The 14856-nt window shown below is 38.1% G+C and overlaps 1 protein-coding gene across 3 annotated transcripts in view; it reads right to left on the minus strand.

Annotated features, from left to right (window-relative positions):
• Positions 1-400: 400 nt before the first annotated feature.
• LOC108746040 (apoptotic chromatin condensation inducer in the nucleus-like) overlaps positions 401-14856 on the minus strand; it is a 75401-nt gene continuing 60945 nt past the window's right edge. For 2 of the 3 annotated variants that reach the window (XM_018482530.1, XM_018482531.1), the window contains exons 12-18: positions 13079-14801; positions 8180-8280; positions 5505-6041; positions 4232-4393; positions 3156-3312; positions 1897-2178; positions 401-1146 (exon numbers count right to left, since the gene is read on the minus strand). In XM_018482530.1, the coding sequence (XP_018338032.1) occupies positions 715-1146; positions 1897-2178; positions 3156-3312; positions 4232-4393; positions 5505-6041; positions 8180-8280; positions 13079-14801 (3394 nt within the window). In that variant the 3' untranslated portion in view covers positions 401-714. The remainder of the gene's footprint in view (positions 1147-1896; positions 2179-3155; positions 3313-4231; positions 4394-5504; positions 6042-8179; positions 8281-13078; positions 14802-14856) is intronic. The other variant, XM_018482532.1, reaches the window with a different exon arrangement.

Below are 14856 nucleotides of genomic sequence, written 5' to 3' on the forward strand. Positions count from 1 at the left end.
CATGGAGAGGCGCGAAAGTCATCACTTTGCAGAGAAGACTATTTTCGCGCTTCATTTTGTTAGACAAAACTACACGAACGCGATGAATTTATTATAGTCAGGCAATGAAAGTTATTTCCTGGGCAATGAAGAGTGTAATAAATTATAACAAACTTCATAACAACACACGAGAAGGTTTCTAATTATGAGGTAAATAAAAAAAAAATCTACATTAATATTTATAGCGAATGAATGAAACAGACTATGAGTGTAATAACATCTCATCCTTAATTTAGAAACAAATTTAATAAGACATGTATAAAAAAATCTCTATTAAAAATCTCTAAATTAAAAAATTCAATATATTTTTCGAAATATTGTATATATTAATTTCAATATAAAATTACCATAATTTACCCTCTATAATAAAATTATTTCCTTCTTATTTTTTTTTCAATTTCGAGCTTCGCTAAATATTTGTTAGAAATTTTAGATTAAAAAGTTGGTGCGAGTAAACTATTGGAAATTATTGGCATTCAACTTCGCAGATATTTATTCAGACTTGTAGGCGTTAATCCAAATTATTCTTTTATCCAAATATGCGGTGTTGTCTAAAAATATTTTCTAAATATTTGCTCATTATTAAAAGTACTAATAAACGCAAATATCGGCCAACACAATAGGTATCCGTTTGATAAAAGATCAGAGATCCTTCAGTATTAATAATCGACGAACTCAGAATACTTGAACCCGGTGATTCTCACGATCGCAGACGACGATGTTGCCTGTTGACGTGACGGCTACACCCTCGAGACCTTTGAATTCACCATCGCCGCTGCCCCAACAGCCGAAGGACTTGAGGAAAGCGCCGTCGGGACTGAAAATCTGTATACGGTTGTTGCCAGAGTCGGCGACGATGATGTAGCCTTGATCGTCTACGGCGACACCCCGTGGAAATTTGAACTGGCCCTCGTCTGAGCCCTCCGAGCCGAAGGACGTCAACACGCGGCCGTTCACGTCAAATATCTGCACGCGGTGATTGTTGCCATCGCTGACGATCACTCGATTGGTATTGCTCACCGCGATGTAGTGCGGGTGTTCTAACTGGCCGCGTCCACTACCGCACGAGCCGAACTTACCCACAAACGTGCCGTCCGATTGAAATACCTGCGAACAATCAGATATTCCAAAGTGGTCAAATAGTGTTACTGAAGCTAGTTTAAGATGCAGTACTTTTAATAATCACAATTCATTCTCCGAAGTCAATATGGGTCAATTGGATCTACTCAATTATATCTTTCCGGAGCTGACGATGGATCTATTGGACTTATGTTACTATCCAGTGATTGTTTAGACAACAACGATTCTGATGAGTAAAAATAATTCAATTTTCTTTGTAAAGTAATGCTAATATAAAAACAGTATAGGTATAATTGTTATATTTTGGATTTACTATATTAGTTCTTAATTCTTGTATCTGTTATTATATATTGTAGCAATTGCTATTTTACATAAAAATATCAAGTAATTTAATTTTTTATGTTACATTTGCAAATTCGGTTATTATTAAAATAAACTTAATATTTAGTATTCTTTTTTGTACAAGTTATATCATATTTTGGTTCCTTGAAATTAATTACTGCCTTTTAATCAACACATATTAAATGAATTTCACAAACCAAGTGTCAGTATAACAGTATTTTTGCAACAATTCCGGAGAATCAAAAAGATACAACATTGAAATTTGCTAAGCTTAATTCTCCTCCTATCTGCAATTTCATCTTATCTATAATATTATCAAGAAAATATTTTCGAGTAAGCAAAATAGAATTTTATGTTAATCAACATTCTCTCAAATGATTAATTAGCTGACTGACATTTATTGTTCGATTAGCCTTGTACCAATAAGGTACGCACCTGCACGCGGTGATTCTCCTTGTCGCACACGTAGATGAATCCGAGGGCGTCGGTGGTGATGCCCCAAGGATAATTGAATCGGCCATCAGCGGTGCCCTGAGAGCCGAAGGCCCGTAGGAAGCGGCCGGATGGATCGAGCACCTGGATCCTGTGGTTGTAGCGGTCCGCGATGATGTACTGCCCGATTCGGTTTACGGCCACCCCGGCAAGGCAATCGAACTCACCCTCGTTGCTGCCGTACGTTCCGAACTCCTTCATGAAGTTCCCATTACCGTCGAATACCTGCGGACCGAGCGGTATACAGTCGTTTACGTCAAGGGCCGATACTATAAAATCGGCCGACTGCAATAACCCAGACTAGAACGAGGAATTTTTTCCCGTATCTTATTTACGGTTGTCGATATTATGCAGGCGCTCATAAAATCCTGAAGGCTCCGTATTTCAGCTTTATGAACTCATATCGAGTTAACTATTATTGCTTTAAGCGACGCAATTGATTTATCAAGGCACACATACCGCCAATATTGAATTGAAGAAATTACTGCGCGGCAGAATTACAATTTTTTTACAAATAATGTAATTTTCTATCAATTTTTTAAATAATTAATAGTTTTATCGTTGGAAGTTTTTTATGCCAATTGATCTGCCAAATAATTTCACTTCTTACATTTGATGTTGTATTTATCTTTAAAACGCCATTGTACGTAAATTTGATGCAAGTGAGCGATATTATTAAACACTAAGCTGCGTATTCAGTATTTAAAGGTCCAATCTGTTAGGCTAAAAGCTGGGATAAGCATTTAAAAATTCCGATATCAGTTTGGACCTCTGGTAATCAATATTATAACTGATCATGATAAGTAATTTCAATTTTTGAGCAGTTTTGTGTTGTATATTTAACGCAAATTTCATGTTAAGATTGAATTTGATAGCGTACTTGTTCTTTCTTTCCTTTTAAGTTAATAATTAAGCTGCATCTGTAATAAAGGTTTACATTATAAATATTTTATTATAAAGAGTATAAAATGTATGGAAATCTTATATTAATTAAAAGTTGCCTATTTCTTCCGACGTAAAATTTACGTATCAATACACATTCTAATCGAAATAAGATGTTTAATTGTGATGACTAGAATGCTGATATAATCAGAATCTTCTGATTCGTCTATTTTCAACCAGAAATTTTTCTCAGCGCAGCAATACTCTCGATAGCGTTGTGATTAAGAACGACCAATTTTGAGATTAGAAGAACGACTTACTTGAACACGATGGTTGGAGCTGTCGGCCACGACGATGGAGTTGTCCGGGCCGACTGCGAGGCCTCTCGGCCAGGTAAAGCATCCGGCTTCGCTCCCCCGCATCCCAAACTTAAACAGCTGCCGCCGCTTCAGCAAGTAATGGCTCCTCCGACCATTGCTAGAATCAATTAACGGAACGGTCAATAAAGCTGATTACGCGAAGATTTTCCATCTTCCGGGCAGTTATGAATCTCTCCAAAGAATCGTCCGGTCGCACAGTTAATCATGCGGTTACGTGCAAACACATTCACGTAATGAACGCATTATTCTTCATCTGATAAAACTCCCGAAACCCTATTGTATTAAGAAAAGTTTGCGAAAAGAGTGCAGGGGGGAGAGAGAAAGCGCAAGGGAGGAAGTGAAAGAAGCAAACTCGGATATAGTGGAGCTCTGTATCTTCATTGTGTGTGACGCTGTTCTTAGTGGAATGTTTTTCGTAAATCCACTTTTCAAGAGAGACGCGATGTTTCACTCCAGTAGAAACAGCGGTAGATCTTTGAGAATTATGGCCGCGAGAGAAGTCCCGGGGAGAGCAGCGCAGCAGATAACGAGGATAAAGTGTTTTGATTGCAATGGTTGGTTCCTCACCGATGGACCTCTCACAGTTCAAGCGCGTGCTTGTCCGTAGAATATTTAGAAAGCCACACGCGTTCTTTCTAACAGGTAGTGCCTCTTGTCCTTTCTATGAACTAGAGGAAAAGCAGATTACAGGGAAACTCTCCTCTTGCTTCTCTTACTCAGACACAAGCTTCGCCAATAGGAACAGGAAAGCCGAGCGAAACTTCTCGCGGCTCGCATTCAGCCGTTTTCTAAATTGAATCTTGCGAAGTCGTGACGCTTTCATTCGTGAACTTTGACGAAAACATTTGTAATGTTGTAAAAAAAGAGAATGGAAACTGCAGAATTGTCAAATTGTTGTCTTGTCTCTTGTTTTTTACGTTATCTTTTACGTAACGTAATTATGTAAGTAGATGTCTGAAATGCGCTTTTACGTCATCTCCCGTGTCTTTACGTAATGTAATGTGATTAAGACTTACCTAGTGGAGGAACCTGCTGCCGCGGGTATAACGGGAGCTGCTGTAGGGGACGTGGGGGAGCCTGACGGGTTTTTTTGGTCGTCGTCAGAAGATTCAAAGGATGTTTGCCCGGTGTGCCTTAAAGGCAAACCTAACGACAACCTTCGCGAAGCCGCGCTGGTGCTGAAAAAATTATTTTGCCATTATAATAGTATAAAATTATAATAGGATATATTTGCATTGACAATGAGAGAAAAATGTTTGGTATTTGTAATTACCAATTTGTTCGCGTTGCCAAATTATTCGTCGTTATTTTGACGGAGTCATTTGACATAAAAATGACGATATCAGCTTAATTGCCGGTAAGATTTATTTACGGGAAGAACTCATTTAGATTTTCAAAAAACAAGTCCTTTTGACTGTACAAAAGTAACGTATCGTGCCTTTTTCAATATCAAATATTGAAAAAACAGAGTCGATAGAAAAAAATAAAATATAGATTTTATCAATGTTATAAAAATCTTCCCAAGGTAGAACATAAAAGTCGTAATAATATCATGAGAACATCATCATGACCCCATTCGTCACTTATAAGTCAATTTTTGAGTACCAAATGACGTTATAATGACGTTCTGTGATATGATTATGATTTAATTAGAACTCCGTGTTCTATTTGATTGTTTACAGTTACTACTGTTACAATGTTAATTGTAGTAATTATATTTATCAAATTATATCTATATACGTATAATTATATCTATCAAAAATATATAGTTGGCATCGAAAAGACTGATAAATTATATAACTAAATTATGATAATCACAAATTTTTCTCTCTCAGCACATATTAATCTTGCCATATTAATCTCTGATAATAATTAATTATGGATATAATCGGATCGCTATTTCGTTTTCTTTCATAATAGTAACGTGCCGTATCGTGCTGCATTAAACTAGCGCATTGATGTAATCTGCAATAAATATGGTGATATGCCTAATAATTACATTGATTCCAATGCGTGCATAATATTCTGAGCCATTGTGCGTACAATGCGATTAAAGCTTTATTTATACTATACGTCATTGTATATTATGCTATTTGCAATGTGATTCGTAATTTATATTCATTATGTGGAAAATAGACAATTAATTACAGTCGTGCGTGGGGGACTTTGTCAAATACATGTTTATAATAAACATGAAGCTCCGGCAAATTTCAAAGATCACGCTCGCTCTCTATTCTCTTATGTTACGTCTCGTGTTTCGCTCAGTAAAAATTGTGTACTCGAGCCCACCTGGACGAAGGTATCGTGGAGGACGAGGAGGGCGGTTCCTTGTCCTTTGTGGTGCGGTTACCGTATTTATTCTTGAGGTATCTGGCCCAAGAGCTCAATGCCGCGCCGTCCTTTTCCGTGCCCGGTCGATCACGTTCCGGGCTCGGTTCTCTTGACTTTAGGGCGTGGGTGCTGCGGCTCCGTGCCAGTTCGGAGCCGGCGCCGTACTTCGCCGCCAGGTAAGCATTCGGCGACTGGGTTGTTGGCGACGGTGGTTCTTCGTCCAGGTCAAGGTCGTCGCCGCCAAAGTTGTGCGAGCTTCTGGAACGGGCAAGACGCTGTCGGCGTTCCTTCAGAGCTGCGTAGCGGGATCTCGTCGACAAGGGCGAGTCAATCTCCGCGTCCACGTCCCGCTCGCGTTCCCTCTCGCGATCGCGCTCTCGCTCGCGTTCGCGTTCGCGTTCGCGTTCGCGTTCGCGTTCGCGTTCGCGTTCGCGTTCACGTTCCCGTTCGCGAGATGCCATCATCGCTGCCTGACTCCTGCTCTTGTTCAAGAATCTGAAACATCAGGCAAACAACTCGCTCAGTTTATCTACATTAAGAATTTTTTTCATTTTATGTTAATATCGCGAAATGGAATCACTTTACTCTTGCAAAAATATCTCTACAGTAGATATGAAAACAATTTTGCGATCTTTCGGTCTTTAAGAGAATAATTTATCTATTACGATCAGTTTTAAGTTAACAAAAATGTTAAGATGAAAAAAATTATTAATTTAATTTTTTCAAACATCTTGGGCATTAATTGTAAAAGTTACGATTTAACATTTGATAAAATTTGATTCTTTGTGGGGCATATAGTTATTTATACAAGAGCAAACTTCCATTTGACAAGTACGTATTTAATTCAACAATAACATTTATACAAGTAATTACTGTAAAGTACTAGCATAATTAAGCAGCAATGAAAGAGTAGTATTTATAATCTTGTCTTATCTTCTTGCATTATGTATTTGCTAGATGTGGACTATCTAAGATACGCACAATAGACTTGTTGTTAATTGTAAAAATGTTAAAACATTAATTAAGTTTCCTATTATCACATTCTGTAAAGTATTTGTATTAATGTATCTATGAACGGATATTCGAATTACCCCAAACGTTTCTTAAATTTTTGAAACATCAATTGATAATCCAAACAATGCAGTTTCTAATTTCTTCATATTTTCTGGCGATCAACTTTCTCGAAAGGACTTTTTAACTATTTTCGAGTACCCTATTTTTTCTAGTTCAATCTGGACCGTGATCATTCAAGCTGAATTGAAATAATTCTCAGGTAATTGCACGCCCTAAATATTGAAAGGTAGGTGAGAGTGCTTCGACCCCAACACGCACATGAGAAAGACGATACCCATCGTGAGAGTGAATATCTCTGCAGTTGTATTTTCGAATGAGACCTCGCATCGGACTATTTCGGTGCATGCGTACCGCATAGTGCAGGCAGCGGTGTGTAAATGGATGCGCTTATGAACGAAATATCGTATAACTAAAATGTTTATTGGTGAACACGACCAAACAGAAAGTCTGTATCTTGTTTTAATTAAAAATCTCAAGTCACTTTCAAAGTAAAAATGATATAAAAAAGTGCCTCGCTTGTGCATTAATCTCTCGTACATTAATCGCGTTATAACTGCACTTATTAGCGGTAATTTTGTTATACATTCATGAAGACAAAGGAATGTGTACACACACACACACACACACACACACACACACACACACACACACACACACACACATGTGTATATATATATGTATTCATTGAAAAAAAATACTCGACATTGGAAGAAGTAATTAATTGAAAATTACGTTCGTAATTATTACCATTTTGCAAAATTAGTACTGCACTGATTAAACCCCAGTACGCCATGTATAAATAACAAATGACGTATTTACCAATTACAAGCGTACTGCATTAAACTTATTTTGTATAGTGTGCCCGCAGGAAACGCTATTTATGCGAAACTGAGGCGTGCGCACTGCACGCGAATATTAAAAGACACAATAATACACAGGCGTGTCGTAAATTGCATACGCTAATGAGTTCGGGGGTAACACAGTAACGAAGTTAAGGAACTAACTGCTTTTCATGTACATGTTGGTAGACTTTGTGTCGGTACTATTATCTCGTTTATGGGATTAAGCTTATGAGAACGAGATTTGCATTTGATTGTCCGCGAATCTATTCATTGTCCGTGATATACAAAATTCTTGCAATCTCGAGTTGTGCAGAAAGTGCGGGCGTATCAACGTCATGTCAAGATGACTTTGAGGTTTATATAGCGTATACAAACGACAAATAATGAGGGCACACAGGAAATGCCTTGCGAAATACCTGTTGAAATTTTCCCTCTTATCGCTCAAAGCATTATTATAGATATAGAAAATCATTATTATTACATAAAATCATCTCAAGTATATTAATTCAAGGAAATAACAATGAAATAAGCTGCGAGATCAGTGTAATTAATTTCTAATGCTAATTGCGTCTGAAGTGTGGTCTGTACACTTGCCGGAAGCGTTCATCGTCAGTGAGCAATTTATACTAGAAGATGCCATTACACTTGTCGGATCGTGACACTGCGGGTTTTTTTTTACGCTTTTGGCTTTAATTTGAAAAAAGATTTAATGCTTACGAAGCAGCCACTGATCTGATTCGATTCCAGCTCCATGGATGAGTGCAACTATCGGGAATCACCGATGTGCCGCACTTTTTATCACAGATTCGTGAGACATCCTGTATACATGACTACGATGAATATGCAGATAAGTATTTTACTATGATTTGTCATGCACATTATTCTCGTAAGCATTATTATCAAAAAGCGAAAGTTAAAGCTGCTAATTACATGACAGGAAGATTGGCAAGTAGTGCATTAATTGTAACATCTTTACCGTTTTTTTTTCTAACAACAACAATAACTATCTGTAACATTATTATATTTTTATAGCAATGGTAACGAATTCAATCGTCAGTTTTATCTCATTATTTTAATGTTTTGTATCTATATTTGCGTTTTTAATTACAACGTAAATTTTTAAAGCTATAAATAAATTAAAAATAAAAATATTAATATAAGGAATTAGAAAATTTAATATAAAGAAAAAATTACTATATAGGGATTAGTTTAAAATTAAAAACTTTAATACTAATTATTACATTTAATGTTAATTGTTAAATAATGTAATTTTAAAATTCAATCTCCTATTTCAGTATTATAAAAAAATAACGAAAACACAATGAATCGTTACCTTCTAACAATAAGTAATAGTAATGATAACGCACTTCTTTTTAAAATTCCGAGTAACGATAATACCTTATTTTTCATAAAGTAACACCCTTAATCTTGTTACAAAATAATTGGAAAATTTGAAAAGAATTAAACATATTAAAGTTACTTAGGATTTAAAAAGTTAAGCAATGTTTAGACTGTTTCAGACTTTATCTCATTAAAATTTTTAATTTTGAATTTGTTTCGACATCTGGCATATAAGACTAATCATGTTACAGATACTAACAGCTCTTGTAAATCATTATTGTTGATTAACCACAAATAACTGGGGAAATGTAAATCTCATTGTGTTAAACTGTAATTAACATCCCGAGGCGAAGTTGATGTTGCGTAGATTGGCACGATGCGGATGAAATTTTCGGATTGCGTCAAACAATGTTTGTGTAGGTTCGCTCGAATTTGAGAAAGTTCATGAATGTCCGTAAACTTCGGTGTAAACATAGTTTATCGCACGCCCGGTTTGTATGACTTTGCACTGAACCTCCCCCAACTAAGTTCGTATTTCGCTCGTATTAGGTCGGGTCCCAGTGCATCGGTAGAACCTACGTGTCATGAAGTAAGAAGTTTCCAGTTTACGAAACTGGTAGATCAGATTGCGGCGTGGATCGATGGTTCTACATTTCTCCCAAACGGTTGTATAGGAGCTGCGAAGTTTCGACAGTGTCGATTCGTTATAACGGCGAGCGGAGTGCAACGTGCTAAGAATATTGTCTAACATTATGCTGTAATTCATTTTCGACGACACAAGTCTATTTTTGTAGTGGGGCTTATATTGAAGAAGTTGACTATATTTTTACTGTAGAGTTTAAAAAAAAAACAATGTAGTCTCCATTTAAAATAAAAAATAATAAAGTTAATATCAAATAAAAATTTTAATATCACCATTGAAACTGTCTCTGTTACTGAAAAATATAACTAATTTATATCAAACATGTTAATTATAATCTAAATGATATTTTAATTAGTTATTAATTATCATGGAAATTAAAGATTATACAACTTTTTGATATTTTAATTTTAATAACAAATTATTATCTGCAAAAATAACAGAGTGCGCGACCGAATTGCATAACAGAGAACTGCAATGAGTTAGTTATATTGTATGTATAGTGTGATGTACACAGATTTTTCTATGGAGTTTCTGAATTTATTGCGAATTTTCCGAAGAATAATTCTGCCATCCAAAAGCAATCCATTCGAAGGAATTTCCTTGGTATTCCATTTCCTTTATATCTACTTGTAATCGATCCAATGTTCTACCACTTGAACATATTCTTGAAATAATGTTTCAATAGAAATGACCATGAATACCTCTTGAAATGTGCACGAAGAAAATTGATGTCATAAGTTAAAACGTCATGCAACTGTGAACTTATGTCTGAAATGCTATTCAGTGTAAAAAAAACTGTTTGTAAATAATTATACCGCAAAGAATTATTAGCAAGAATATCACGAATCATTCAGAATGAATCTCATAAGTGATCTTTATGCAACGTAAGGATTTTATCTCTGTTTGCTATCTTGTTGTAACAGGGTAAGGTTTTACAGATGCCAAAAATGGAATTATCACAATATACAATCACAATATAATATTAAACATTACACTCTAATATTAAATTGTTACATGTCCAAAGAAAGAAAAAATTAAAAAGAAAATTACGTATCAGAGAAACAACGGTCCGTTAAACATCAAAGGAACAACGATAATTCCAGTCTTTGAGTTAAATAACATTTTATTTTTAATTGCCATGTCAAAATGTAAAGCTATGTCAAAATGTAAAATTCATTTCTGTGGTTGAATTGGTTAGTTTTAAAATAAACAATGTTAATATTAATGTATACACTGGTAAATAATAAACTAAATTTAAGTCAAATTCTTGAAGTTAGGTATAATACGTTTAGGTACGACTGCGGACTAACATCGCGAGATTTAAAGATGCGCATAAAGATCACTTTTGAGAAACATTTCGATAATGAGTAGATATAATCTCACGCTCGAATCTGAACTGCCGTCTCCATCTGCTGATAATCGACGTTCATCAATCAACAATGGTAATGATTTTAGCGTACAATTTGTTAGTGTAATAAATAAATATGCATTCTTCTCGTACTTATCGTATCCCGCTCTTTGGTATTTCATTGATGACACATATATGGACAGGGACAGCAAACATTTTATTGGGGAACCAGAGGACGTAAGAATCTGAAAGATTTCGGGACTGAGAGCGAAAGGTGACACAGGAAATAGTGGGCAGCCAGGGGAAAAAAAAAATAAAGAAAGGAAAAACTGGAAAAAAAAACCAGGTGTTATATGAACAAGATTTGCAGGAGGGATGTGATACTTTGTATTTATTATCGCGCGTCGATACTAAGGACGGTTGAGAGGGAAATAAATAATACGAGTTATCACAAAGAAATGCAGTTTATTTACCACACCGACAAACTGTGACGTAAGCCTATTCGCTATAAGGAGAGAGTACAAAACTTATGATAGATAACGCGACGCGCGTGCGGAGGCGGTCGATCCGCGATGCCTGGCCATCGCGGATCGACCGCCGACGTCTGGCGCTTCTACCTCTTTTTCTTTGGGTACAGCTTTAACAAGCTCAATGCGAAAGCGGCGAATTTAAGAATGGCTGCGTTCAGCAGAGGAAGCAGCTTTGCAACTATTGATAAAATTCTTTAACATCATTGGATCTTGTCTTTAGTTCCTCAAAGGATCTAAAAGTATAAACCAACTATTGAAGAATCTTACAACAGTTACAAAGCTACTTTTCCGGTTGAACATAGTCAATGTCTCACTACCGAAGCCCAGATGGAACACAAAATAAGAAGATCAAGGTGACATCGAGTAGAAGTCATTTCAGAGAAAATCATAATGATAATTAAAATCATAAAAATATCAATTCAATACTTTTGATGTGTGTCGATTTTGTGATCAATTTTTAACATGACAATAATTTGTAAGTAATGCCTTAGTTAAAAAAAATTACTTAAAAATCATTTTATCGCGTTAAGAATTAATCATAAAATTATCACACCATTATGAATTTATCTAAAATGACTGCTACTTGATGTCATTTCAATCTTGATGATATTATGTTCTACCTGAGATGTGACAATAATATGTGCGTGTGCGATTGCACTCGCAGGGCAAGAAAGAAACGCGAAGCTACCGTATTTCAGCGACGCAGGGTCACGCTTCGCGGATCGACAAATATAATAGGAACAATGGCGCTCGGCCGTAATTACGACTATCACAATGTGTAAAAATGCAGGTGCATATCGTGGTTTTTACCGTGTGCATAGCGTGGACAAATAGTTACGTTTCGTAAATGTTCTCCGACGGGTTTTTTTATACGACGTCAGCCAAGGAAGACGCGTGTGAGTTTCGAGCAGCAGTCTTTTTGATTTATATTTCTCTGCAATCTCGTTATTTCCCTCAAATTTCCTATCGTAATGTTATTGATCGATTAATTTTTTTATGTGGTTTTGATTCCGAAATGTTCAGTTTCAAAAGTTAATTGAAATACGATTATTTTTCAGATATTAATTAGAACTCGCTTGTGTACAATGATATTCGTTAATACTCGCATAATTTGTTAAATAATTAATTAGTAACAGCTTCGAAACTATTTTCTTTTATATCAGTTAAGCAGTAAAAGAGCCAAACAATTTAAAAAGCTACAATATTTTCTACGAATTAAATATCATACAATCTACGAAATTTCTACAATCATACGTCTTACGAAATCCAAAGTTTAATCACAATTTAAGCATAATATAAAGTTAATCCAGCAAACACCAACAGTAACTACTGTTAGTTATAATTTTCCACTCAACAATATAACTGTAATATAATATATATTACATTACAATTATATAAGTATTATTGAGTGTGAAATTATGATTAATAGTTATGTTCCGATTAGTTGGCGTTTGCTGGGAACATTTTGGCGAAGTAAACGAGAGATGGAGTATTCCTCTCTCGGAAAACTGCTGCATCGTTACTCGTGGCAAGACAGTCCCGTCAATTACTGCGTAAGCTTGTGCAAAGTCCACGGTCTTTCATCCTGAATGCCGAATCCGAGACGACGCGGGAGACAAAGAGAAAGTGTGGGAGGACCCACCCGGAGGATACTTGTATTTGCGTAACGTCAGGGAGAGAACTCGACGGATTTAGGGGAACAGATTCGTTAGAATGCTGTAACACAGTACGGACACACAGAAGACGGTGGTTACCATTTGCATCGGTACACTCATACTGGCACCGGGCGTTTCCTCGTGTTCGTCAGGCCCTGACTGTTCGGTGCCCTTTGACCGCTTAACGTCCGCGACTAACGCACCATTCTCAATGTTAGTTTTTGAGTCAACGAAGTCAATCGTTCGAGAACGAATGTTCTCCTGCGCGCTGCTAGCTCCTACGAGCTCTTCGTTGTCATTATCGTCGTCATCGTCGTCGTCATAATCGTCGTCGTTAAGTATAACCCACCCGTTCTCGTCGATGTCGCCCGTATCTTCGATCCCGTCGAACCCAATCGCTTCGTTCGCGGACTCGGTTCTAGTGACGCCTCGATCGGAAGAAGCTTCAATCGGAGAGGTTGCCCGATCGGACTCGCTTTCCGACTCGTCGGAGACCAGCCAGCCGTTCTTACCCAGACTGCTCTGTCTGTACACGCGACTTCTCGACGGCGGAGCCTCGAACCCTTGCCATTCGCTCGAGGGAACCATTTCAGCGTCGTCGATGGTGATGCTCGACCGTATGGAGGAATCCTCGAAGTTGTTAGACGTCTCGTTGTGTCCCTCATCGACGATCTTTGGAATAATTTCATCGGTTCGTGTTCCTGCTGCGCCATTGACGTCGCCGATAGAGCTCGCAGTCTGTTCGGATGGGCGATCGATCGTAGATTCAGGAAAATCCAACAGGATCGTGGACACCGTTCGCAGATCGTTCGATAAATCCTGCTCTAAATCCTGCTCCGTCACCACCCAGCCATTATCGTCGAACATCTCCTCGATGCTCCTCTCGTCGATTATAGAGGCGCTTCGGCGCTTCAGATCCCTCTCGTAACGGTCATCAGGCGTCGCGCTGCTTTCGCCTTGGATGTTCGAGCTAATACTCAGTACCGTGGTTTCCTCGTCGCTGTCGGAATTCGAGGACGCCTTATTCTCCTCGTTAGCCTCGCTTTCCGCGTTATCGTTACCGTCGAAATTCCTATCGTCCTTCTTATTCTCCTTTTTCTCATTTTTCACGTTGCAGTTTTCATCTCGAGACTCGTCTTCCTCCTCGTCTTCCTCCTCGTCTTCCTCCTCGGAGCCACTTTCGGAATCACTCTCCGATTCGCTATAGGACATCGTTCGGCCACTAACGGAACTCGAACATTCAGAAATGCTGTGAGACTCTTTGGACCTCGAGCGATCTCTGCGCTCGATCTCGTCGATCATCTCAACGATTTGATTCGTAGAATCCAACATAGACTTCTCAGCGGCAGACGCATCAACGTCTTCCACGATGATTCGGAAGAAACTGGGAGTGTCCTCGAAGTCACGCTTTTCATATATCATTTCTTCTCGTGTGGCGTTTCTTCTCGTGTGGGAATCATCTTCAGTCGCGTGAGTAGATTCGTCCCGGCTGCGACTCTCTCCGTTCCCGGAACGATCTTGCACTAATGCGTCGCCGTCTTCGGGTGTCACACTCGTAACTCGACTATCGCCGCGGCTATTCCCGAGGAGACTTTCGGGTTCGCTTATCGCGAGGTAGGAAGAGGTGGATGAGGTGGTCGATTTGTCCGTAATAACGTCCGTTTGTGCCGAGCTAGTGTTCGTCGCCTGTGGTTTAAGCGCGTCCCCGTCGGCGTCGACGTTATAAGCGGAATCCGCGACCGTAGCCGTAGCCGCGATTACTTTAGTGTCGTCGACGCGACCGGCCGAGCACCTTTCGTCGGTACCGTCCGCGCTAAACGTCCTAAAACGATTACGGTCGAGGGGGTTACTGGAATTAGAAGTGGCCTCATCATGAG

This window comes from Trachymyrmex septentrionalis, unplaced genomic scaffold, assembly GCF_001594115.1.
Source record: "Trachymyrmex septentrionalis isolate Tsep2-gDNA-1 unplaced genomic scaffold, Tsep1.0 scaffold16, whole genome shotgun sequence".
Taxonomy (NCBI): domain Eukaryota; kingdom Metazoa; phylum Arthropoda; class Insecta; order Hymenoptera; family Formicidae; genus Trachymyrmex; species Trachymyrmex septentrionalis.